This window comes from Podarcis muralis, chromosome 12 (genome assembly GCF_964188315.1).
Source record: "Podarcis muralis chromosome 12, rPodMur119.hap1.1, whole genome shotgun sequence".
Taxonomy (NCBI): Eukaryota; Metazoa; Chordata; class Lepidosauria; order Squamata; family Lacertidae; genus Podarcis; species Podarcis muralis.
In genome coordinates this window covers 57,465,711-57,490,540 of record NC_135666.1, presented here as the reverse complement: position 1 = coordinate 57,490,540, position 24,830 = coordinate 57,465,711, and the positions used below count along the sequence as shown (strand labels likewise).

Below are 24,830 nucleotides of genomic sequence, written 5' to 3'. Positions count from 1 at the left end.
CCACACACATGTAATTTTGATCCAAATGTGGTCATTTGTAATCCATTTAAGCTTTTGCCTAGGTTTCGTTTGTCAGATTGATTAATTTGGCTCTTCTGTTTTCTTCTTTCACTGTATTCATTCTTATTAATGGCACATTGCATTCAAAATAAAATCTGTGAACTGCTTTGGGAGGCTGAAAAGTGCTATATATAAATACATAAAACAAAATAATGATTATAAAAAGGGATAATAGGGCTGCATTGCCCTTGTATTAACTGACTGCCATATGGGGGAAAGGCAAGATCCATATTGAAAAAATCAGTAAATCAACAAGTTAAAAAAATTATGCTGTGTTGAAAAAACTGGGCAGGTGCAAGTCTGTGGTAAGTGATGAACCCTGCCTGCGGCTCATGGTTTGTCTAGCGTAAGGCAAACCATGAGCCTTAGTTCAGGTGCAATGACTAGTCCATGGCTTAGTTCCTTGAAGTGCAGCAGTAGGAAGACCACGAGAGGAGAGGAGCAGCAGTGATTTTTCCTCTGAATGCCTGCACACTCATTTTTGCGTAGCCACGGTTGCATGTGAACTGCGTCTGTGTGATTTGCAGTAGATTGGCAAGGATTTCCGATTCCCATTTGTTTAACAGTGGCAGCAATGAAATGGGGCCCTGTCTCAGTTATACGGCTGAAATGAAGAAAGCCGGGAGATTTAACAGGAGTGGATTTTTGTGTGGAAGGACTATGTGCTCTATTCAGTTCTGTTACTTAAAACAAATCCCTGGAGTCATAATTATTTAATCTGAAAGTTGCTTCCTTTGCACCAGGCCACCAGATTTCAGGCTCCTAGGAGAAAAACAAAGTAGGACCCACAAGCCTGAAGTCTGCCTATAGAGCATTGATACTGTTATATAAGCATATTTAGTTTCAGCAGTGGAAAGGAAATTGTGCCTAAACCCTCCTGTTTTTCCTAGCTTAGCCTCTTTTGCTCTGCTTAATATTTCTCTACCAGCACTCTCTCCGGTCTCACCCAATTTATGTGGTTCCCCCACAGTCTTCTGTGATGTTTCTTAACTAGTACGGAGGAATATTCAAACAGCAGATCCACATTGGAAGTAATCATGTTTGGTAACATGAGGTGCCTTAATTAACAAAGCTGTGGGAGCTCGCTGGTGGAGACTGTGAAACTACCAGAAACATAAATGAATTTTTCTTTATGTGGCTGAATATTCATTTCCATGCTCCTTTAATAACTTTTTATATAAAAAATGATAATGAAGAACAATTAAAAGTTTGTAAGAAAATGGAAAATATGATGTACGCTTCACCTAGAGTAGATCATGCACATCTAATCTGATAATTTTTCAGCAATTACACGAGTAAATGTATTTACATGAGTAAATGGAATGATTTAGCCACACTGTAATCCAGCACACATTTTGACAGAGGGCAACATAGGAACTATCTGTTTGGGATGCTTCTGATCATTGTTGCAGTTCTGACTTCTAGGAGCTCTGGTGTGCCAGATCAAGCAATGCCATCCATACAGGACAAGGCACCTTCATATGCTCATATACAGATCTGGCCCAATGTGGCCTAAGTTGCTATGCAGGGTGCCAAGAGGAGGTCTTCAACAATCCTCCTTGCTGAGACCCTTTAACTGATCATGCAGGGATTTTTCAGTTTTCTCTTGAGCTGTTGTGCTGGGCATATTGCATTTTCTGCGTTGTCATAACACTCTACTGTAAGTGCAAAATCTAGTACAATGGCTTATTTCCTAATGTTCCGTACCATAGTCTGGATTCTGATAGCAAAAATAAAAATAGATTTGGTGGGAGCAGTTAGCAGTACCACTGTTCTTATACCACTGATCTCCACATCATTTTTGGTTAAACACAAAATAACACTATTTAAATCCACCTGTTCTACAGTATTTAAAACAAGTCTTTCTTTCTTTCTTTCTTTCTTTCTTTCTTTCTTTCTTTCTTTCTTTCTTCTCACCTTGCAGACATGTGGATCATTTGGAATGGCACATCCACTGACGCTGCGTGCAGATACACAGCTACCTAGAATATTTGTTTTAATCAAGGGTAGCCAACATGGTGCCCTTTACATGTTGTTTCAGTGCAATTTCCATCTTCCCGGCAATTGGTCATGTTGGCTGGGGCTGAAGGTAGTTGAACAACTTCTAGAGGGCATCACCTTGGTCCCCCTGCTTTTAGTTGCGTTTTCAAAATGGAGCGGGAAACAAAAGGCAGTTTTGCAGGCACTGACATCAGTGAATGAAAGGTCTCGGACTAGCTCAGAATTGTGAGCCTTAACGAAGGGATGAAATATAGTCAGGCACAGCTACAAAGGAACAACTCACTTAAACCATTTTAACACAGGGGGTGTGGACTTGAAGGCAGCAAATAATCTTGATTGAAATCTAGTCTTTTCCATATTCTAGTTTTCTGTGTTTAGGTTTTTTAAAACCAAGGCAAAGGTATCCAGGGTTCCTCAGGTGAAGTCCAGCAAGAGCTGAGCCATCAGCTTCTGCTGATGGTGTCACTCAGCTGGTGTTTCGAAGCTATATATTTGTTGGCATCGTCAATCATTTGTTGCAAGAGATCATTGTAATGAGTATGGGGTTGCTCGTGCGTAAGCTGCCGCCTCTCCAGGCTAAATTGCCTTGTTAAACCTTTCTGTCTGGACAGCCCTTCTCTTCGTGGCTGCCTCAGTCGCTAACAGAATCCGTCAGTGGGCGTTTCTTAAACCTTTTCCAACATAAAAGTTGTTTGACGCCCAGTCTCCTCCTACTCTCCCTGCGCGGAAGTCTTCTGTGCAGGGAGGGTGTGGGTAGCGGAGGACCTGTGCTCTCCCCGCTGGTGTCCAGTGAAGAGTCCTAGAGCCCTCTCGCCGATTCCCCCCTCTGCCCCCCTTTATCCCTGGTGTTGCACTGATTTGCTTCCCCCTCTACTGAGCTGCCTCTCCCCCTGCTGGGCCCTTCTCCAGCATCATTTGAGAGCCTTCCCTCCGCCTCTAGCTCCGATGTCAGTTCCCTGACAATCATGAAAAGCATTCCAATATAATGGCAGATTACCAATATGGCCATTGCTTTAAATATCTATTGCTAAACTTGGTAATATATATTTTTTTCTGGTTATTCATACTGCCAGCTTCCCATGGCATTATAATAAAAGTGGGGATGTACTTTTTTGCCATTGCATCAGAATTGCTAGCTGCGCTCCTCAAAATGAGGAGCCTTTCCTTAGTGCTGTAAATATGGACAGATGTTGAAAACTGTTTTGCATATCGATTACTCAAAGTGCCGTTTTATTTGCCATGTAAATTACGACAAAGTTTCTCAACTGGTTCTCAGGTCGTCTTAATGGATTGCTGTAACCCTGCCTTATGAGACATGCAGACTCACTGCCACCATTAAATATTTTATCCACTCATGAAAAGTTAATATGCTGGACTAATGTGAGAACTAGCAAATGGAATTGTGAGAACCAAGACATTACAGAGTCTGTTGCCTTCTTCTCTGTCCTTTCATTTTACTTTGTCTCGTCATTTATTTTTATTACCCATTTCTATTATCTGTATCTAAATTGCCAACCAAATAGCACCTTCTGTTATGTAGGGTTTAATTTTTGTTACGAGAGAGTAGCAGACATGAGGATGGAGGGATCTAATAGATACCATGCCTGCGTTTTTTTGGCTCAGCCTTTTTATCATCTCTGCCATACTTGAGAACTGTTAGTTTTCCGCTGTGAAAGACTCTGAAGCAGAAGGAGTGAGTCATTCAATATGTACTATGTTCCTGGAGGGAATCTGCCGAAGGGTAAAAGCAGAAATTACAGAAGCGTTTCTTAGGTTACCTGCAGTTCTTTACCCATAGCATTTCGCAACTAGGTGTAGTTTAAACCTTTATTTTTGCAGCAGGGAGAAAATAATGCTTTGAGACACCAAGGCTGTTGATTTCTCGGCCACCATGGGCTGCTGAGTTTCTACCACTTTCTCCACCATCAAAGACTAGGAGCCAGAGATATTTGGCAAGTCTACCAGAGTTTCTGTTTAGTTGCCAGTTTGTCCTGTGCTGAAATTCTAGTGGTTGATGTTTTAAGAGATGAGAGCTTGGGTGTCTGGATGCTAGTACAGTGGTACCTCAGGTTAAGTACTTAATTCTTTCTAGAGGTCTGTACTTAACCTGAAACTGTTCTTAACCTGAAGCACCACTTTAGCTAATGGGGCCTTCCACTGCTGCTGCGCCGCCAGAGCACAATTTCTGTTCTCATCCTGAAGCAAAGTTCTTAACCTGAGGTAATATTTCTGGGTTAGTGGAGACTGTAACCTGAAGCGTATGTAACCTGAAGCGTATGTAACCCGAGGTACCACTGTAGTAGAATGTTATCAGCACAGAGGCTTTACTTCACCCCCTGCACAATGTCCCCATATTAAGATGCTATTATATGGGAAAGGAGTGGATTTTAAGGGGAGGGGTTCTTCAGAAACTATTTTTATTTATATCATTTACATCTGTTCTTCTTTGAAGAATCTCATAGCAGCTTTCAGAGCCTCTCACAGCCATGAGATGTAGGTTAGGCTAAGAGTGGCTTTTCCAAGACAACCAAGATCATAGCAGAGCATGGGTTTGACCCATGGTTTTTCATATTGAAGCCTGACACCGCCATCTAAGCAAGTCATAACCCCAGTGAGCATGGTATTGCTCAAGTATAACCCCTGCTCCAGCAAACATGGAGGACTTGTCTGCCCTCTTTAGGCTACGGAAGCCTTCTTCATCCTGGTGTCTTTCAGATGTTTTGGACCATAAGTCACATCGCCCTGGCAATGATCAGAAGTTCTTCGCTAGAACATTCAGAGACTCGCTGTCCAAATGGCTGCACACTTTGGAGGAAGAAGTCACTTGCCCTGAGTGACCTTGACTCTGCAGTTGTTGCAGTTCTAGATGAAGGACCCAATGCCAGAGGTGTGGGGTCAGTTTCTGCAGTCGATATATATGCACTGGTTAGCAGTTTGCTACCAAGACCAAGTTCATTGAGTTGCTATTAGTAATCCAAAGCAGCACACAGTCCGGCTGGGAATTGTGTTCCAATCTGCAAGCCATGTGCAGGACAGTCGTACGTGAAATCGTCCATCTCTAAAGACAACAGTCATACTTCTCTGCCCTTCATCCACATTATTTACTCTTGCTGGAGAGGAGTGGGGTGGAGAAATACATGACGTTACACCATGTTGCATATTTGCATAAATATATGTTATCACAGAGGGAACTTGTTGAGGAGAGGGCAGAAATTATATGAGGACAGAGAACTGTGGGGTGGAGAGAGGATGTCATAGGGAATACCTCATTTATGTGAGTAAAATTGGGGGGTGGGGAAGCCTGACCATTGAAATTGTACAGTGGTACCTCAGGTTACAGATGCTTCAGGTTACAGACTCCGCTAACCCAGAAATAGTACCTCGGGTTAAGAACTTTGCTTCAGGATGAGAACAGAAATCGGGCTCCGGCGGCAGCGTGAGGCCCCATTAGCTAAAGTGGTGCTTCAGGTTAAGAACAGTTTCAGCTTAAGAACAGACCTCCAGAACGAATTAAGTACTTAACCCGAGGTACCACTGTAATCTGGATATTTCCTTCCTTCCTTCCTTCCTTCCTTCCTTCCTTTCTTTCTTTCTTTCTTTCTTTCTTTCTTTCTTTCTTTCTTTCTACTAGAAACATTGATTGGGTTGTTTCCCAACAATTATCAAAGGCTAGAAGCTTGTGGTTTTGCTTTTTAATGAAAGGTGAGGTTCTTAGGATCCAACTCAAACCCACCATCCAGTTAGATGTGATGTTAGCAGCAGCATTTTTTGTTTTATAATACAGCTGCAACCATCCCAATTTCCCCTATGATTTTGGGCCAAGGCTTAAAAAGACAAAAGTCATTTTATGCTCAGCTGTAGTCAGAGCTATATCAGGTGAAAATGTTTTCACTTCTCGGCTATGTTGAAAGGACTGCTTGGTGCATAAACCAATCTTTTCTATCTCTAGTGCTCTAGACAATCCTTTTAATTGTTCTGCAGATAGCTCTCACAAAGCCTACATATCACTTTAGTTTCTAAAAATGCTAATTTGGAAACTAAGGTGGGATTTAGTGCAGGAGTGTAGTTAATTTTTGTATTTATAGTATCTAAAGATTGCATAATGACTATAACATTTAGTGTGTATCACTTCACGCTATTTATACTCTTTTGTGCATATTAGTATGGTGGTTTTCAAAGCCTGTTCTTAGGCAACCCTGGGTTCCTTGGAAGATTATCAGGGAATTCCCTGAAAGACTGTACAATTTTCTCTGGCAATGCACTGCTGCAGAGGAGGGTTGTGTACCTTCTAGGGCACAGATCTTCCAAGCAAATTTGATGGTGCCCAGCATACCTGGGTGGTAGTCGGCATAAACTGAGAATGTCTAATGTCCCGGGTTTCTCTGTTATGAGTATGGAGTTTGTTTGTTTTTTGCTAAAAATGTACAAGGCTTCATCAGCAAACAAACTAGTATGCAAATAGTTGCCTGAACTAAAGGATATAAGTTGGAAAACCACTGCAGTAATGGAATAAAAGTATTAACATGTTATAGTGGCCTGATTTCCACTTAATGCATAGCCATGGTTTAATCTGACTATCTTTACCATGGTTTATTGGCTGCTAACAAATGACTTTCATAAGCCATTGTTTGTTGTTGGTTAACCATGGCTTGGCATTACATGCGAACCCACTCCTCATCCGTGTGCCAGACGCAGACGTAGAGGTTGCTCTCACCATAGAGCTGTTCTGAGTGTTGCTTTGCCTGAAGCAAGCTAGGAACATCGCTTCCCTCCTTCAAAGTTAACCCATATAAATTTAACCATTGTTAGAAGGGGAACAAAAATAATTTATCCTGTTTGAAGCTTGTCTGACATTGACCCTCCTGCTTATTTTATTTATGTGTACCTTATTCCTGCCAACCTAGCAGTTCGAAAGCACGTCAAAGTGCAAGTAGATAAATAGGTACCACTCTGGTGGGAAGGTAAACTGCGTTTCCGTGCGCTGCTCTGGTTCGCCAGAAGCGGCTTAGTCATGCTGGTCAAGCTGTACGCCGGCTCCCTCGGCCAGTAAAGCAAGATGAGCACCGCAACCCCAGAGTTGGTCACGACTGGACCTAATGGTCAGGGGTCCCTTTACCTTTACCTTTATTCATCAGTTGGGTACTAAGGGAAATTTTGTTCTCTCTTTGTGAACTTCCTGTAGAGGGCTCTTTGCCTTGAAAGGTAGTATAAAATATTTAAATAAGTTGAACTCTGTTTATGATGCTTACTGAGAAGACAAGGCTATTCCTGTTACAAACTTTCAGTTCTTTTTTCCTGTTTCAGATTGTATTAGAAAACAGCAGCCGTGAAGACAAGCATGAGTGTCCTTTTGGTCGAAGTAGTATCGAATTAACAAAGATGCTGTGTGATATCCTGAAAGTGGGAGAGTTACGTAAGTATCACCTGTGCATTGTAAGCAAGCGTTTTGTAGTGTACAGAGAGTAGTCTGGTGAACTGCATCACAACATTTCCTACAGACTCCACCCACCCACCCTGGGTTCAAAATTAGCAGGGCGCCAGGCGCATTTTGCACCTAAAGATTTTCCTTTTGCGAGCACCTCAAAAAGTTTGGGTGCCATTTTTTGTACCTCAAGGATTACTGAAATGTATGTGCTTTGAAGCCTCAAAGTAACAATAGACAATATGTTAAGGAGTTGAACAATAAAGAGTAGAGTGTTTTGAAAACAGCCCCCTCCAAAAGGACTGGAATTTCAATGAATTTTAATTACTCCCTCCCCTCTCATGCTGCAGTGCCATACATAGTCAACTTGTGCATTGCCAAATATCATAGCTTTGGGTGTTATTTTCAGTTTTTGCTTTTTAAAAACTTATTAAAGTACTTAATTACCATCTGCGATGCGGACATCTCAAAGCAACATGCAGCAAATCATAAAATACAATCAAAAATACAGTTAAAACAATCAGAAACAATTAATGACAATCAAGCGGCTCCAAAAAGTATTCTACAATGGTGGACATCAGTAGCCAGCAATAAATGGCTGGTTTTGCAGCTTCCAGTTTCTCTAAGTATTTAATCCAGCGGGGCTCTCTCCATACTTCCCCCTGTTTCTACTGCTGCCACCATGCTGGGAAACAAGCCAGGGTTTGGCTTGCTGTGACCTCTGAACCCAGGCTCGTGGTTTGTTTCCCCCAAAACACCAAGTCCCTAACAAGCCTTGGTTACCACTCAGAGGCTGGGATGTCACAGCAAACCAGACTGGCAAACAACAGGAGAGAAGGAAGGTGAGAACCTTTCAGCAGTGGGAGCCAGCATGTTCACTATCAACCGGAGTGGGAGGGGACCTTCTTCAGCCCAAGGGTTGCAGCTGCTCATGAGAAATCTTGCTGGAGTTATATGCCAGTGGCAAAAGTGGCTTGGGCCAGAAATAGAAATGGGGAGAATGACAGGCGTGGTTCTTATTTCTGTGCAATCTGCCACATTCCAGCCATAGCCACAGCCGGGCAAACACAGGGCGCTACCTCTGTTCAAAGGCACAGCAAAAGCACTTCCAGAGGCTCAGAGTAGGGCTCACAGGAGTTCCTGGGGGCCAAATAGAGAGGGCCAGAGGGCAGCAAATGTTCCTCAGGCCTGGAGTTCCCTAGCCCTGCATTAAACCATAGTTTGTTTTTAGCAAGCAACCATGGTGTGCAAACTGGGTCACAGTATCTGCTCAGTCCTCTGGTTTAATGTGGTCATTTTATCTGCTCACTTAATATCTTGTTAAAGGTGCTAAGATACCGTGTCAAATTTTCCTGTAGTTCTAGGAATGCTATGCATATTGGTGTGAGTAAAAGGACAAGGCAAAGGAATTCGTGAGCCCAAGGCTTTCTCTTGCTATTCCTCCTTTGACTTGCTGGGCAGAATGGTCAACTTTCTGTAGGCCCATAAAAGGTTTTTGGTTTTGGTTTTTTTGGTTAGTGCTCTAAGAATTTGGAAACCATTTGGAGATTTGATGAATTCTATTCCGCAGCATTTTCCAGAACTGCAGTAAATGCCACACATTCAAACTGTTTTCATTTATGGCCCAATTCAAGCAACTTAGGGGATAGCATTGACATCTTTAATGCACAATACTTTACGATCTAGTTTTCCTCTTTAGATCTTTGTTTGGCATTAAGAGGGAGTGTATTGCATAGAATAACCACAGCATAGAATTCTTTACAAGCAAACTATATTCCTTCCAAAGAAAATATGTAGTTTGGATGTGTCAGGTGCTCTGTTTTCTGCAAACACATACATCTGATTTGTTACGCTGAGCTGTGAGAACTGTCACTTTTAGGAGAGCTCACAGAATGATTCCTTCTATTGACAATAAAGGCTGTATTGCTCAATAAAATCTGCAATCCTGAAGTAATCTGTCACAGTCTAGGACAAAGGTATATCTGACAGTTTAGACGCTTAATATTTCAAAATATGTATTTATGTCACAATTGCTCCTCCTGTAGAAATTCATAGCTTGCTGGTGTTGCACAGGAATGCACTTTTAGAAATAACTTCTGAAATACATAATTTAAAAGACACTATGAGTTCCTTCCGTCTTGTGGAATAGTTAATGATCAAAACTTTGTTAAAGTGCGAAGTTGGTGATTCAGCCTTCAAAAAATAATATGCAATCTAGTGCTTGCCATAAAAACATTATTAAAACTGTTAGAATAGTATTTAAATGCCATAAGACACCAAGAGCCATATCAGGTTTTTTACTGTCCATACCAATATGTACAGTATTTTAAAGTGCAGTGCTTGTTGCAATACTTCATTACATTATTTGAAAGGTACTTAGACCATTCAACTTATTTCCTACACTCTACAAATTCCACTTCATATATGCTGTAAGATCAGCGGCCGATACCATGGATAGTGGCACTCAACCACCTTACTAAATGTTGTGGGTTCAAGACCCGGTTGGCAGCTTCCTAGATGGTTTTTGCAAAGTGAGCCTCATGGTTGGGTGCAGGGAGGCTGCCCGGGTGGTGTCAGTAGTTTTGGGGGAAGGGGATTAGACACTGAAGATGGTGGTTGGTTGTGCTGCTGGTCAGATCAGTACTTTACGTGAATGAAACTCTTGTGGTTTTGTCACATGGCTTGCTATGAATTGAACGGATATACCAAACTTCTGAGCGAATTTGTGACATACTGATCTTAGCGTGTAGCCACAGGCCTACATCCAAATTTAAAGGCCTGACTGTATGTTACCTTTAAATGCACAGTTGCCACTATTTTTCCTCCCATCTCTTGGCAACCTTTAGTTGCATCAGACATGTAGCATGACATCATAATGCTCAGAATTTATTTGCTCACATGCAGCCAGTTAAGTGGGACCTGAGAAACAAGGAGAGCTGGGTTGGTGATTTAAGGTAATGTAAGCTTGGTGTTTAAGGTAATACGTAGTTCGGCCCTGACAGACTATCAGAAACAATTACCCTGCAGCATTTGCAATGGAATACTTAAACCGTATGTGGCGGAGCAGCGGGTGGTGCTGTGGTCTAAACCACAGAGCCTAGGGCTTGCCAATCAGATGGTCGGCGGTTCGAATCCCTGCGACAGGGTGAGCTCCCGTTGCTCGGTTCCTGCTCCTGCCAACCCAGCAGTTCGAAAGCACGTCAAAGTGCAAGTAGATAAATAGGTACCGCTCCGGCGGGAAGGTAAATGGTGTTTCCGTGCACTGCTCTGGTTCGCCAGAAGCGGCTTAGTCATGCTGGCCACATGGCCCAGAAGCTGTACGCCGGCTCCCTCGGCCAATAAAGCGAGATGAGCACCGCAACCCCAGAGTCGGTCACGACTGGACTTAACAGCCAGGGGTCCCTTTACCTTTAACGCTTGGCGTTTAAGGTAATACGTAGTTCTGCTCTGACAGACTATCAGAAACAATTACTCTGCAGCAATTGCAGTAGGATACTTAAACCGGAAGTGCCTTTGGCAGAGCTGCTGTGCCACACTCACTCTTGGTCAAAATAGCCCTGTGAATTTGCCGTCTGTGTTTGGGCTTCCATCTTGACTCTCGTCACTCAGTCTTTGGCTCTTTGCTATTGTTGTTAATCATTTTATGCAAGTTGAAGTTCCTCTGCCTGTGGTTCTATGATATCTGCGGCCTGGTGTTTGCAGTCTAATCTGCGAAACCACCAAGAGTAAGTCAAGATTGGCAGCTGGAGGTCCCTTGAATTGTGGAATGATGATTGTGATAGCTGCTTTCCCTAGCACAGCCTTAACATTCAAGTGACAGGAGCTGCTTTGTAGCTAAGGGCATGCCAGCATAGTTTTTGAGTATGTTGAAATAAGACAGATGTTCAGCTCTGAAAGATTCCCCCATTGGTAGCATTTACCCCTTTAAAAAGATCTGTATTTAACTTTTATTACGAGCCATGCAGGGTAATGTGACTCATGTTGTTCATAATCTTTAAGGAGGCCTTTTTTGTCTGTGAGCAAACATATTTTAGCATTTGCTTTTTCTTTTAATGTGGAGGGATTACAATCTGAAAGGCATTCATGGTTAGCCTTGTTAAGCATTTCAGCTCTGTTTATTGACAAAGGAGCTTTTACAGGCGAGGATATTGGGATAGCCAAGAAGGAAATGTGGAAGCATTTGTTTATTTTAGATTAACCACAGAAAGCCAGGTCATTTGAGCCCAGAAAATTGTGGTTAGTATTACTTATGGTTAATATCAAGCCAGCTAATGTCAAACCATTGTTACTCAAGCAGACTTGTTTATACTAACCATAAAAAGGTAAAGGTACCCTTGCCCGTACGGGCCAGTCGTGACCGACTCTAGGGTTGTGCGCTCATCTCACTTAAGAGGCCGGGAGCCAGTGCTGTCCGGAGACACTTCCGGGTCACGTGGCCAGCGTGACGAAGCTGCACTGGTGAGCCAGCACCAGCGCAGCACACGGAAACGCTGTTTACCTTCCCGCTATAAAGCGGTACCTATTTATCTACTTGCACTTAGGGGTGCTTTTGAACTGCTAGGTGGGCAGGAGCTGGGACCGAACAACGGGAGCTCACCCCGCCACGGGGATTCGAACCGCCGACCTTGCGATCAGCAAGTCCTAGGCACTGAGGTTTTACCCACAGCGCCACCCGCGTCCCTTATACTAACCATAGTTAATAACAATTAACCACAGTTCTGAGTCCAGAGAACACGACAAACTCTGGTTAATTTACAGCTGAAGTGAAAATCCCACATTGCGGCTGCTTTGTATTCATGTGGAAAATACAATTCTATCTCTTACCAAGTAATGTTTTTTTTGAATTTTTAATGCAAATTGTAGGCAGATATTTCTTAGTACAACTGGTATTGATTCTCTTGGAAGTACTCAAGGAGGTTCTTCAGGTGTGGCCAAAGACTTGAGCAAATGCAGGGAGTTTTCCCCCCTTGTTCCTTTAGTGGTACAGTGGTGCCTCGCAAGACGAAATTAATCCGTTCCGTGAGTCTCTTCGTCTTGCAGTTTTTTCGTCTTGCGAAGCACAGCTATTAACGGCTTAGCGGCTGTTAACGGCTTAGCGGCTTTAAGAAAAAGGAAACAAACTCGCAAGAACTCGAAGCACCTCAAAAAACGGAAAACTCTTTCGTCTAGCGAGTTTTTCGTCTTGCGAGGCATTCGTCTTGCGGGGCACCACTGTATTGTCATCACCAATGCTCAGTTTCAAAAGCGGTTTGTTATAAAGTTGAAAGTTTCCTTGGACGCACCAAACAAGTTGCGCTGTTCTGTGGATCCCAACTTAAAAACACAGTTCAGCCCAGACACTGAGGTCCAGCTCCAAGGGCCTTCTGGCGGTTCCCTCCCTGCAAGAAGCCAAGTTACAGGGAACCAGGCAGAGGGTCTTCTCAGTAGTGGTGCCCACCCTGTGGAACGCCCTCCCATCAGATGTCAAGGAAATAAACAACTATCTGACTTGTAGAAGACATCTGAAGGCAGCCCTGTTTAGGGAAGTTTTTAATGTTTGATGTTTTATTGTGTTTTTAATATTCTGTACGTGAGCCGCCCAGAGTGGCTGGGGAAACCCAGCCAAATAGGGTATAAATAATAATAATAATTGTTTAGGGAAGTTTTTAATATTTAACAGACTACTGTGTTTTAATATTTTGTTGGAAGCCGCCCAGAGTGGCTGGGGAAACCCAGCCAGATGGGCGGGGTATAAATAATAAATAATAAATTATTATTATTATTATTATTATTATTATTATTATTATTATTATTATTATTATTACTACTCAGATTACAGACGCTTCAGGTTATAGATTCCGCTAACCCAGAAAAAATACCTTGGGTTAAGAACTTTGCTTCAGGATGAGAACAGAAATCATGCAGCCGCGGCATGGCGGCAGTGGGAGGCCCCATTAGCTAAAGTGGTACCTCACGTTAAGAACAGTTTCAGGTTAAGAAAGGACCTCCGGAACGAATTAAGTTCTTAACCCGAGGTACCACTGTATAACAAAATAGCTGAAATAGTTATATAAGCAACAGTGCTATATAGGAGAGCAGATGAAGTCTTTGAAAGAATCTTCAAGAAAACTTGCCATTTTCCTTCCTTGCATTTATCAGTAGTCCATTTGGCAACAGTGCTTAGCTTTGAAGTATCAGGAAATTAACAGGGCATATATTGCTATATTTCTTTGCCAACAGATCCCTTTGCCCATAAAAATAATGTAAATGAGTAACTGGAGGAGCTAGAACTGCACAGTGAAACCAGTTCTGCAATTAGGGCAGGATACTTAACTGGGGGCCACTGGTGTTCTAGTCCACTTTGAAGTTTCATCTATCACTTTTCCTCTGCCTCAACGTTCTTGCTAATGAAAGGCTTAAGAAAATTAGCTTCTAACAATTAAACTTTGCTTGCCCTTCTCAGAGATCCGTAGATCAGTTTAAACCATGACCAGGAAAAGCTACAAGCCCCCAGGCTTTTGCAGGCTTTTAAAGAAGTCAGCTGAACTTTCAGTCCTGCTGGCTCAGTAAAACAGAGGTCAGTGTGGCATTTTGGAACTGTATTATGACTTGGCTCTAATTATAATGGGAAGAGACCTGGAGGGCCATCTATTTTTGGTATTTAAGTCATATGCTGTATTCCCTGCACAGGTAGGAGGATTGTTGCAGGTATTGCAGGAACTGCAAAACTGGAAATGATTATTTTTTGAGAGCAATAAATTGCACACGCAGCTGAAAAGATTCAGTGCTTTGGCCTTTGAACACATTTGGAAAACTGCAGATATTAAACACATTACGGGGTTGTAGGGTCCTGCTCCATCAGCCACCCTGCTTTGTGTCATGTTCAGCGTGACATCTGAATGGGGCTTACAGATGCACATCTGATAATGGGGAATCCTTACAGAACATAATATGCGAATTGAATGAAGGTCAGGAAGGAGTATGTAGGCATGTAGTATCATGCCCAGCATTCAGTATATGCACTTAGATGTTTTTTGTTTTGCAAAGTTAACGTGAAGATCCAAGGCTAGAAACAGAACAAGATAATTGCCTTTAGATTGCACTTAAAGGTAAAGGGACCCCTGACCATTAGGTCCAGTCATGGCCGACTCTGGGGTTGCGGCGCTCATCTCGCTTTATTGGCCAAGGGAGCTGCCATACAGCTTCCGGGTCATGTGGCCAGCATGACTAAGTCGCTTCTGGCGAACCAGGGCAGCGCACGGAAACGCCGTTTACCTTCCCGCCGGAGCGGTACCTATTTATCTACTTGCACTTTGACGTGCTTTCAGACTGCTAGGTTGGCAGGAGCAAGGACCGAGCAACGGGAGCTCACCCCGTCGTGGGGATTCGAACCACCGACCTTCTGATCGGCAAGCCCTAGGCTCTGTGGTTTAACCCACAGCGCCACCCCCGTCCCTAGATTGCACTTGGTCAGGGCTAATGTTTCACATTGATTTCAATGGAACCCAAGTGTAACTAACCCAATTTTATTCACCCACTCCGTTCCACAAACCACTGGGTTTTGCCTTGATCTAGGACTTAAGGTTCATACACAAGTTCAAGTAGTTTGAAAGAGAAACTAGCTCACTCGGTAGAGCACAAGACTCTTAGTCTCAGGGCCATGGGTCCAAGCCCCACATTGAGCAAAAGATTCCTGCATTTTAGGGGGTTGGACTAGATGACTGTTGTGGTCCCTTCCAACTCTATAACAATTTTATGATTCTGTGATTTCACTCTGGGAGTTGGAAAATATTCTTTTGGTGCCTGCACAGATGCAGACTGATCATGATATTTGCGTGGAGAAAGAATTCTAGCTGAGCTCACATTGTCAAGTAATCCTATTTCAGCACCCTCAACCCCATCCAGGTTGCATGCTGTGCGATTTGGCACTCTTTGAGTCATCTAAAGCATGAGCACAGTTCCAGAGTATTTTTCATTCTCATGTATTCACCTATTTGAAAAAAGATTGGTTAATGAAGAAATTACATATCTTTCTACTTACGAGTGTTGAACTAATTGGCTGGTGAAGAATTCAAAGGAACAGTAGTTGTTATCCGGAAACACTGTTCAGCAGAGTGGACATCAGAATTGGACATTTGCTGATTATACAAAGCTTCACAGCTTGCTCTCCGCCAGGTAAAGTCTGGCACCATGATTCATTTAAGGACTTTCAGAGACTTCAGTTTGTTAGTTTTGATGTTTTTCACATTGTAATTGTTTCTGGCCATCGTGTTGCTTTTGATATTGCTGAATCTGATTGTGATGTGCTGTGGACTGGATAATTGGTGGCCTTTTGGTGCCTTTAGTGGAAAGATTCTTTCACAATACTCATAGTATTAGATGGTTCCATCTGTCTCCCCCTCTTCCCCAATCAAGTACCCATCTTGGTTGAACTCAAGCAACTAGCCACCGTACTAAGCTTGAGCAACTCTTGTCCCCATCTTTCACTTTTCTTCCTAATCTCTTGCACAGACAGCCGACACCTCTGTAGTATATCCTGGACTGCTGAGATGAGAGAGGGAGGGAACCAACAGTAACACAAAACCCCCACTTCCTATTCTCCCTTGAAAGTTACTGTTTTAGTGGCAAGACCAAGAAACAAATCAGGAGAGTTGGCCAGGCATTGGTCATCACCCAAATAGTAACGTTCAGTTGAAAACAGGATGTGCCAGGCAAACGACACCTTGGTTCATATGCTCCAGGCAGTGACCTTCATGAGATGGAGCAGTGAGCAGTGGAATCCCTGGTTCACGCATTGCTTGATGTTTGTGGGCAAGAGGAAGGTATCAGCATGCTCTTTCTCCATGCAAAGGCCCCCAGAGGCATTAAGGTATGAGCAGGTATGTTCTGGAAGAACAAAAGCCCCATGGTTAGCCGGGCAAGTGTCATCTGTCGAGGCAGTTACCACCTGGCATGGAGGAAGGAACAGATTGTTGAAAGGGCAACCAGGGGACATACACTGAATATGAAGACAGCTACTTATCCGACAGGTCACCTGTACTGATCAACCTACTTAGAATGACACAAACAGGCTACTGTAACAAAATTAATAGAAGAGATTTAATTTGAGCTCAGGCTCCCCAATACTGGCTCTAGAATAGTCCCATATTTTCCACATACCGTTTTTTTGCCATGTATAACACGCCCCCATGTATAATTTAAAAAAATAATAATGGGGGGGAATTGCCCAAAGTTGTTGTTGCAGGGGTCATCGCCACCAATCGCTATACAACCTGCCCACCACAGCAAATTACACGCATCGACACGGCCACCAATCGTCTGCACACTCCACCAAAAGCCCAACTGACCACTTGATGCAACCACAGCCGATTGCACGCACGCCTCAAGGCTGCCATAAGTCTAGTCCAATTGCCACAGCCGCAGCCAATCGTCAGCAGGCCTTGCTGCACCAACCAATCACACGCCCAATCACCTCTGACAACCTCCTGCTGGCTGCTTCCACCAATTGCCCGTTCCCCCTGTGCTATCTGCAATTTTTGCCTATTATTTCTAAGAAAAATCTTTCGTCTTATACACGGAAAAATACAGTGATATATTAGCTAAGACCATAGGTGTGGATTTTTGTTTTGTTTCTTTAATCGTGTGAAAATTGCTTAGAATCATAGAATCATAGAGTTGGAATAGACCACAAGGGCCATCAAGTCCAACCGCCTGCCAAGCTTGCAGAAATGTGTGCTTCTGTGCATGTCTAAAATGCTTACCCATCAGTTGTCTACCACTTTTCAGCTTTAATCTAAAAACAGAGGAAGGCTGGTCCTTCTGATTCGTAGGAGGCAGCTTCCAAAATTTGGTTTAGTGCCTACATGTTTGCAAAATCACTACAGACCGAGGATTTATTTCACATTCCCAGCTTCTGGCTGAAGGGGAGGGGCAATGCTCTGCTATTAAACTTGGTAAGGCAGTAAAGGGCTTTCCACACTGAGTGCTAAAACAAAATGCTCCTTCGCTCCATGCTATTGCCTAAACATTATTCAGCCAGCCTTTATATTCGTAGAGGAGGAGTTATGTTTAATGACCGAAGTCAAAGATGAAAATATTTCTAATATAAAAATATTTTTACGCTCCAGCTTAATTAGAGTTTTCTTGAAAATGGAGGTCTGCTACCAGCCATGAATCTAGTGGAAATTCTTTTCTCACTCGGTAGCAGTGGAGGAAGACTGAATAATAACATGGGAGTTTTATTAGCAGACAATCTTCTCCCTTAAAAAAAAAAAAACCATTTTCAGGTTTTCGAAAGCTAGATGAAATAGTTCTCTTTTTCTCTTTTTCTCTCTCAACTTCCAGAAAAAAGTTGCCTTGGGGTGGCAATAAGAAGAATTAAATTGAAATTGGAAGGGGGGAAATAGTCGTTTATCTCTTGTATGAAGGCAATGGAAGCAGCGACAGAGCAGGGCCGAGATGAAAATGGACACGAAAGCCCATTTCTCTACAGATCAGGCAGGGGGGTAGGCAATGCATTGTAGTATGAGGTTTGGGCGATTGTAACAACTTTCTGAGCCCTTATTGTCCGTCTCCAGAGCAGTTATTCATTTGTTCAAAATGTGCCTGAATGTGTTCCTGGAGAGCTTGAGCAATCGTAGAAAAGGTGGACCAAAAATTGGACAAAAAGACTCCAGCCTAGTTTTGACCCAATCTTCCCAGTCACACATTCTATGAACATGTAAATTGTCTGTTGGAATTGTGTCTTTGTCCAGAAAATATAGTGAGGTTCCGGTGTTGAAACTAAGCAGCACTGTTCTAGAAAACTGAGTGGAAGCTTCAGCTTATTTGAAATAAAAGTAGGATATAATTGTGATAAATAAATATATGTGCATCTGCTTTCAGTACACAGGTGATCACCATGCAGTAGAGGAGACAGTCATGGGATATGTTTGGGGGATGCCAGGACTTACCTACTCATTCAGATACGTGGTTTGCAAGCTTGGCATGTAACCTGCCTTGAGTCCTTGGGATAAAGCAATCAGGGTCAAAATATGATGCCAACATTTATACCGTTGTGGGGTTGTGGTTGGTGTCAGGCCAGGGTTGAGGAGACTTAAGTTTCCCATCCCCATTGTGCTGTGACACCTAGCAAATGTCACCGCATTGCGAGGGGAAGATGGGAGAATAATGTATATCATCACATTGAGCTCTTTGAAGTCAAGGTGGCGTAATTGAATGGAGTAAAATGCATAGTTCCGTATGAAGAAGCTGTTCTTCAAATAGATATATGGATAGTACTGATTCCAGCAGTGATGGCATCCCAGGTATGCAGAGAAACACAACCTCATCCACTTCTATTTTCTTTCTATCCTGACTCATTCTCTCCCTTCAAATACACATTGCAAAACACAAGGGCGCATACAACAGAATGCTAATTTGTTTGTGTTTCTGGATGGTTGTTAAGTCTGCTGCCCTAACTTTGTTTTCTCCAGGGATTTTTAGGGTTCGTTTTGGCTCTGCTCCCAATCTTCAGTCTAATATTTGCATATTAATAGGCAATTGAAAAACATCATGCGATTTTTTACAGTGATGAATATATTATAAAATCAAATTGCCTTTAGGGGTAATTATGCCAAGGTATATAATCCAGGGAGAAAACCCATCACTGGTGTTTAATATTTCACATAAAGTTAGGTATGAAGCCTTCTGCATTTATATAGGTTGTTCTGTTACAGCCGACAGAATGCTTTAATTTTAGAGCAACGTAGTGAATTAAATGCTTTAGAGGTATATGTATGTGTTAAAAGTGATGTAGCTTCAGTATTTTAAATAGTAAGATGTCAGGCAGCAATATTTTCTGCTATTAGGATAAGACTTTTCTATTTGGCCCCCATTCATTTCAAAACTTTATCCAATGTTTAGGTTAGAAAAACAGAGGCTTTTAGATTTTTCAAACCTGTCAAGCCAATTCACATGTTGTTTCTTCCACTATAACAATTAATTGCAATCTTGAGGAAAGCATACAATGGGTAAAGTTTGAAACAGGAATGCCTTTCCCCCTAAATGATTGATAAGCTAAAACACATAAAGATTGACCTCTGGCATTAAATATTATGCTTCTCTCTTAATTCTCTCACCCCTCCTAAGCAGGCGAACTGATTTGGGGCACTATCTCCTGAAACTGCCACCTCTGTAAAATTGTGCATGTCTTCTCCAGAGGGCAGACCCTAGAACTGGACTAAAGTGAAACGCTAGCCATGGTTTGCTGCTGTAACCCTGGTTTGAAGACACCAGATTTACAGTGAAACTATGATTTAGCTTGCAGAGCTAAACTCTGCCCCTAGAGGTATAGAGACACCAGCAAGACCTGCGTGGCTCCTTGTCAGCACAGGTGTTGACATTGCCTAAGTCAAGGTTTGGTTACTTCCAGGACTGCAGTGTTGTCTGCTTCGTAACTCTGTTCCGTGGCTCTAGTTATGCACCAGCCTTTCCCAACCTTGATTCCCTAGATGCTGCTGTATTTACAAATCCCACCATCCTCAGTCAGCAGTCCCCAGTAGTCATGGATGATGCAGAATGAAGTTCAGCAACCATCTGGGGACCCAAAGTTAGGAAACACTGCACTAGGCCTTGCTAACCATAGCTGTCAACTTACAGATTTGAAAATAAGGGACCAGCAGCCTCGAAAATAAGGGACCAGCAGCCAAAATAAGGGATCAACAATTACTTTGATAAAATACATATTTTGTTGAGAGCAAATGGCTTTAGATACCTATTAGGTCCCTATATTACCATATAGCATATATTCAACACAAAAAAGCAACAATTTGTTGTTGACAAAGGACAGCTGGACATAGAAAGGGCCCCATTACCTTCAGTAGCTTATTTAAGGGACATCATCAATAAGGGACAGCAGCGGGACATGGCGCTGGGATAAGGGACTGTCCCGCCAAATAAGGGACGCTTGACAGCTATGTTCCTAACAGTGCTCTGAACATAAGTGATATGCAAGCATGATCATTTATTGTTGTTGTTGACCGAAATAGTTGGTTTCCCCCCTTCTTCATTTGGATCAAGTCATACTCTCAAAAATTGTAAATTTGTGCTGGGGATTGCAAAGGGATATCTGTTACCAAGAAAACTGGAGTTCAGTGACATTCCATATACAATAGTTGCTGTGCTTTGTTCAGTTGTAGGAAAAAATGCTTCCTTGTAATACTGAGGGACAAAATAGATTGCCGCCGCCCCAGTCCCTTGCCTTCCATTCCTATATCCAACCACACATATAAATCAAGCATTGTAAGAGTTTCATTCGTACTGTATTGTTATGAAATCTCACAGAGCTGATTTGGCCTATGCTTTATGGATTTCCAGTAACAAGGTAGCAGAACCCTCTCCTTTTACCACCTTTTACTGTGCTTCCAGCTCAGTAATGGATTTTTATTAGAGTCTCCTCTGACTTCTCACAAGCTCGATCTACTCTGGGCAGATTTATTGCTGTTTACATTCTGGGCGATGTGGTTTAAGGACTATGTATTTAATTTTGAGATGATGCATGAACAGAAAGTGCCAGCCTATTTCAGATACGGGAGAATCAATTCTGTGTGCCAATAAATTTAAATATTGATGTAGGAAGCATCCTGCTTATCATTCAGAATGATGTGGTATCTTTTTAATTATAGCCTCTTTGCTGTGTCAGTGCCAAAATTAGCATTTGTAAGGTCAAGCTGAGAAGATGTGCCAGTTAAGCTTGATTTTCCTTGTTTTTTGCTTTTTCTTTCGTCTCTGTTGTACAAAGTGTAATCCAACCTTTTGGAGAACTGCTAGAAAATCAGAAGTTATTTTTTTGGGAGTGGGATCCAAAATGCTTTGCAGCTGCTTATCCAGAACAAATTTGACTCTGGGTGTGTGTTTCCTTTAAAAATAATACATGTATTAGAAATAAAAGTATATATATTACGCATAAGGTCACATTTCTGTAAACTAAAATACATTAATAATAGGCATAATATTACCCCATATAAGGGGCTTAACTATTCAAACTGGGGCATGTGCTTCCCTTATACAAGCATAAAGACATTGCCATATGGCAAACTTCTTTTGAAAGTCAAAGGACTTCCAAAAACACTTTGGGATTCTGATGTTCAATGAAGATACTCTTTAAGAGATCATTCTGGGCATGCCTAAGTTTCAGATAGCATCATGGTATGGTCTGAAGGCTTTATAAGACCACCATCTTGCTACAGCTAAGCAGGTCTGGGTGTGGTCAGTGCCTAGAATGGTGACCTCCCAAAAGACACAGAGAGGCTACCTTGGGTTCCATGATGGAAGAATGTCAGGATATAAATGTGAGAAAATAAATAAAATGGAAAAAGTCGCTCTGGATCCTGGCCTTTATATCTGTCAGATACATTAGATCAATAGTCTTCAGCTTCTTTAGACCCAGGAATAATGTCTTGCTATGATGGTGTTTCTGACACCAAACTGCATTTCATCACCCACCAACCCCAGTTGAGACTTCTTGGCTATCAATGTGACTTGTCAGATTGCACTGAGATAGGAATGCCACTTATACACAGTAGAATAGAATTTACTGGCCCATAATGGACCAGGTGCATAGCCTGGGAGTCATTTTGGACTTACAGCTCTCCATGGATGTGCCGGTCAATTCTGTGTCCAGGGCAGCTGTCTACCAGCTCCCCCTGGTACGCTGGCTGAGACCCTATGTGCCTTCTCCCTGTCTTGTCAGAGTGGTACATGCTCTGGTTGTCTCCTGCCTGGACTACTGTGCTGTGCTGTATGTGGGGCTACCTTTGAAGGTGACTTAGAAATGACAACTAATGTGGCAGCTAGACTGGTGACTGGGAGTGGCTGGCATGACCATTTCATGCCAGTCTTAAAGGATGTACACTGGCTCCCAGTACGGTTCCAAGCACAATTTGAAGGTTTGGTGCTGACCTTTAAAGCCCTAAATGGCCTCAGCCCTGTCTACCTGAAGGAGCATCTTCACCCCCATTGTTCAGCCCAGACACTGAGGTCCACCTCTGAGGACCTTCTGGTGGTTCCCTCACTGTGATAAGTGAGGTTACAGGGAACCAGGCAGAGAGCCTTCTTAGTAGTGGCTCCCAACCTGTGGAACGCCCTCCCATCAGATGTCAAGGAAATAACTTTCTGACTTTTAGAAGACATCTAAAGTCAGCCCTGTTTAGGGAAGTTTTTAATGTTCAATGTTTTCATTTGTTGGAAGCCACCCAGTGTGGCTGGGGCAACCCAGTCAGATGGGCATTATTATTATTATTATTATTATTATTATTATTATTATTATTATTTCATGTGTTCTTTCCAAAAGGCATAGTTCTTCAATGCAATTCCAGAAGTTTGATACTATTCTTATTTTTGGAACCATTTGTAAAGCACCTAATTTGTTTCTTGTCTGGAAGACACTCACTAACAACTCTCATGTGTTATCCATTCATTACAGCTTTCCCCTTTTATAAATCATATTTAAGGTAAAGGTAAAGGTACCCCTGCCCATACGGGCCAGTCTTGACAGACTCTAGGGTTGTGCGCTCATCTCACTCTAGAGGCCAGGAGCTGGCGCCGTCCGCAGACACTTCCGGGTCACGTGGCCAGTGTGACGAAGCTACTCTGGCGAGCCAGCACCAGCGCAGCACACGGAACGCCGTTTACCTTCCGGCTAGAAAGCGGTACCTATTTATCAACTTGCACTTAGGAGTGCTTTCGAACTGCTAGGTGGGCAGGAGCTGGGACCGAAAGACAGGAGCTCACCCCGCCGCAGGGATTCGAACCGCCAACCATACGATCGGCAAGTCCTAGGCACTGTGGTTTTACCCACAGCGCCACCCGCATCCCATAAATCATATTTAAAAAGGTAAAGGTACCCCTGCCCGTACGGGCCAGTCTTGCCAGACTCTAGGGTTGTGCGCCCATCTCACTCAAGAGGCCAGGGGCCAGCGCTGTCTGCAGACACTTCTGGGTCACGTGGCCAGCGTGACAAGCTGCATCTGGTGAGCCAGCGCAGCACATGGAAATGCCGTTTACCTTCCCGCTGGTAAGCGGTCCCTGTTTATCTACTTGCACCCGGGGGTGCTTTCGAACTGCTAGGTTGGCAGGAGCTGGGGCTGAGCAACGGGAGCTCACCCCGCCGCGGGGATTCGAACCGCTGACCATACGATCGGCAAGTCCTAGGCACTGTGGTTTTACCCACAGCGCCACCCGCATCCCATAAATCATATTTACCAGTTGTCAAATGACTAAAGAAAGCATATAATTGACAGGGGGGGGGTGTTAAGAGTAGCCTGCAGTTGTAGAAAATCGTCAGTGCTTTGAGGGGGCTCAAAAAAGTTGGGCAGCGTTCCCCCATTGTGCTGTGAGGAAAGTGCCAGAAGGACAAACATGAAGGCACAGCAGCAGCAGAGGGGATTATTGCAGTTGCAGCGTTTATACATCTCAGCCTTAAGACATACAGGTTTCTAATCTTTAGGAAGAATTCTTAAGAGAGGAGTTTATTAAAAACTGATGGAGTTGATTCTTTTGGAGTAAAAGCAGCTGAGTGGTACCAAATTGAAATTCTAGAGCTAAGGCATCACTTTTGTGACAGTATGAAGTATATCATTTCATCTTGACTGGTGAAATGTTCAGTAATCCTGTCATTCAGGAAAGCTGCTTCTAAAATGTGTGGAAATGTTTCAAGCAGCTTCAGTCATTTGAAGAGTAACATTCCACATGCTTTATCATTGATGAAGGAAATTTAGAGAAGCTTAATCCTATGCTGAAAGCTCTATTGATTTTTCATAGAAAAATACGGATGCCCTTCCCTCAGCTGTGTTTTCTCTCTCCCAGCTTTTCTGCAAAACGACTTACACAGAGGCCTGCAAGCCTATTTTGTTTTGAAATCACGGCTAGGCTGTTGGCTTGGGGCGTTGATTTCTGCACACCATCGTAGCTTTGCAAGGAATCAAAGTGGATTTGAGAAGGTATTCCAGATTGATGGAAAGGAAAGGGGAAGAGGCTTTTGATAGGAGAAGTACAAATTTGATTAACCCTGTGCTGTTACAGAAATCAGTCATGTGAAAAAGTCAGAGGTGGAATTCTAAATCACATACTCTTCAACAGGGAACTAGAAGAACAATCCCTGCCGCTCCCCCAAATGAACTGTTATTTTCCTGATGCCAGATTCTTTCAGAGTAAAGCAAGTTTATAGGACAAATCTGTTTTTATCCCTCCCAGCTTGAGCTATGAATTCCGTCCTATTAATGAGGTAGTAACTCCGTATATCACCTATACCAGAGAAGACTAAATAGCTCTCCTAACCCAGGATACTTCCTCTTTCGAGGGGGAAAGGATTAAAGATTAAATGGTCCCC

At 42.9% G+C, this 24,830-nt stretch overlaps 1 protein-coding gene across 5 annotated transcripts in view; it reads left to right on the top strand.

Moving 5' to 3' along the window:
* The window catches only part of ELMO1 (engulfment and cell motility 1), a 318,949-nt gene that overhangs the window by 162,814 nt on the left and 131,305 nt on the right, over positions 1-24,830 (top strand). For all 5 annotated transcript variants that reach the window (XM_077916521.1, XM_077916522.1, XM_077916518.1 and 2 more), the window contains one exon: positions 7,366-7,474. In XM_077916521.1, coding sequence (XP_077772647.1) covers positions 7,366-7,474 — 109 coding nt within the window. The remainder of the gene's footprint in view (positions 1-7,365; positions 7,475-24,830) is intronic.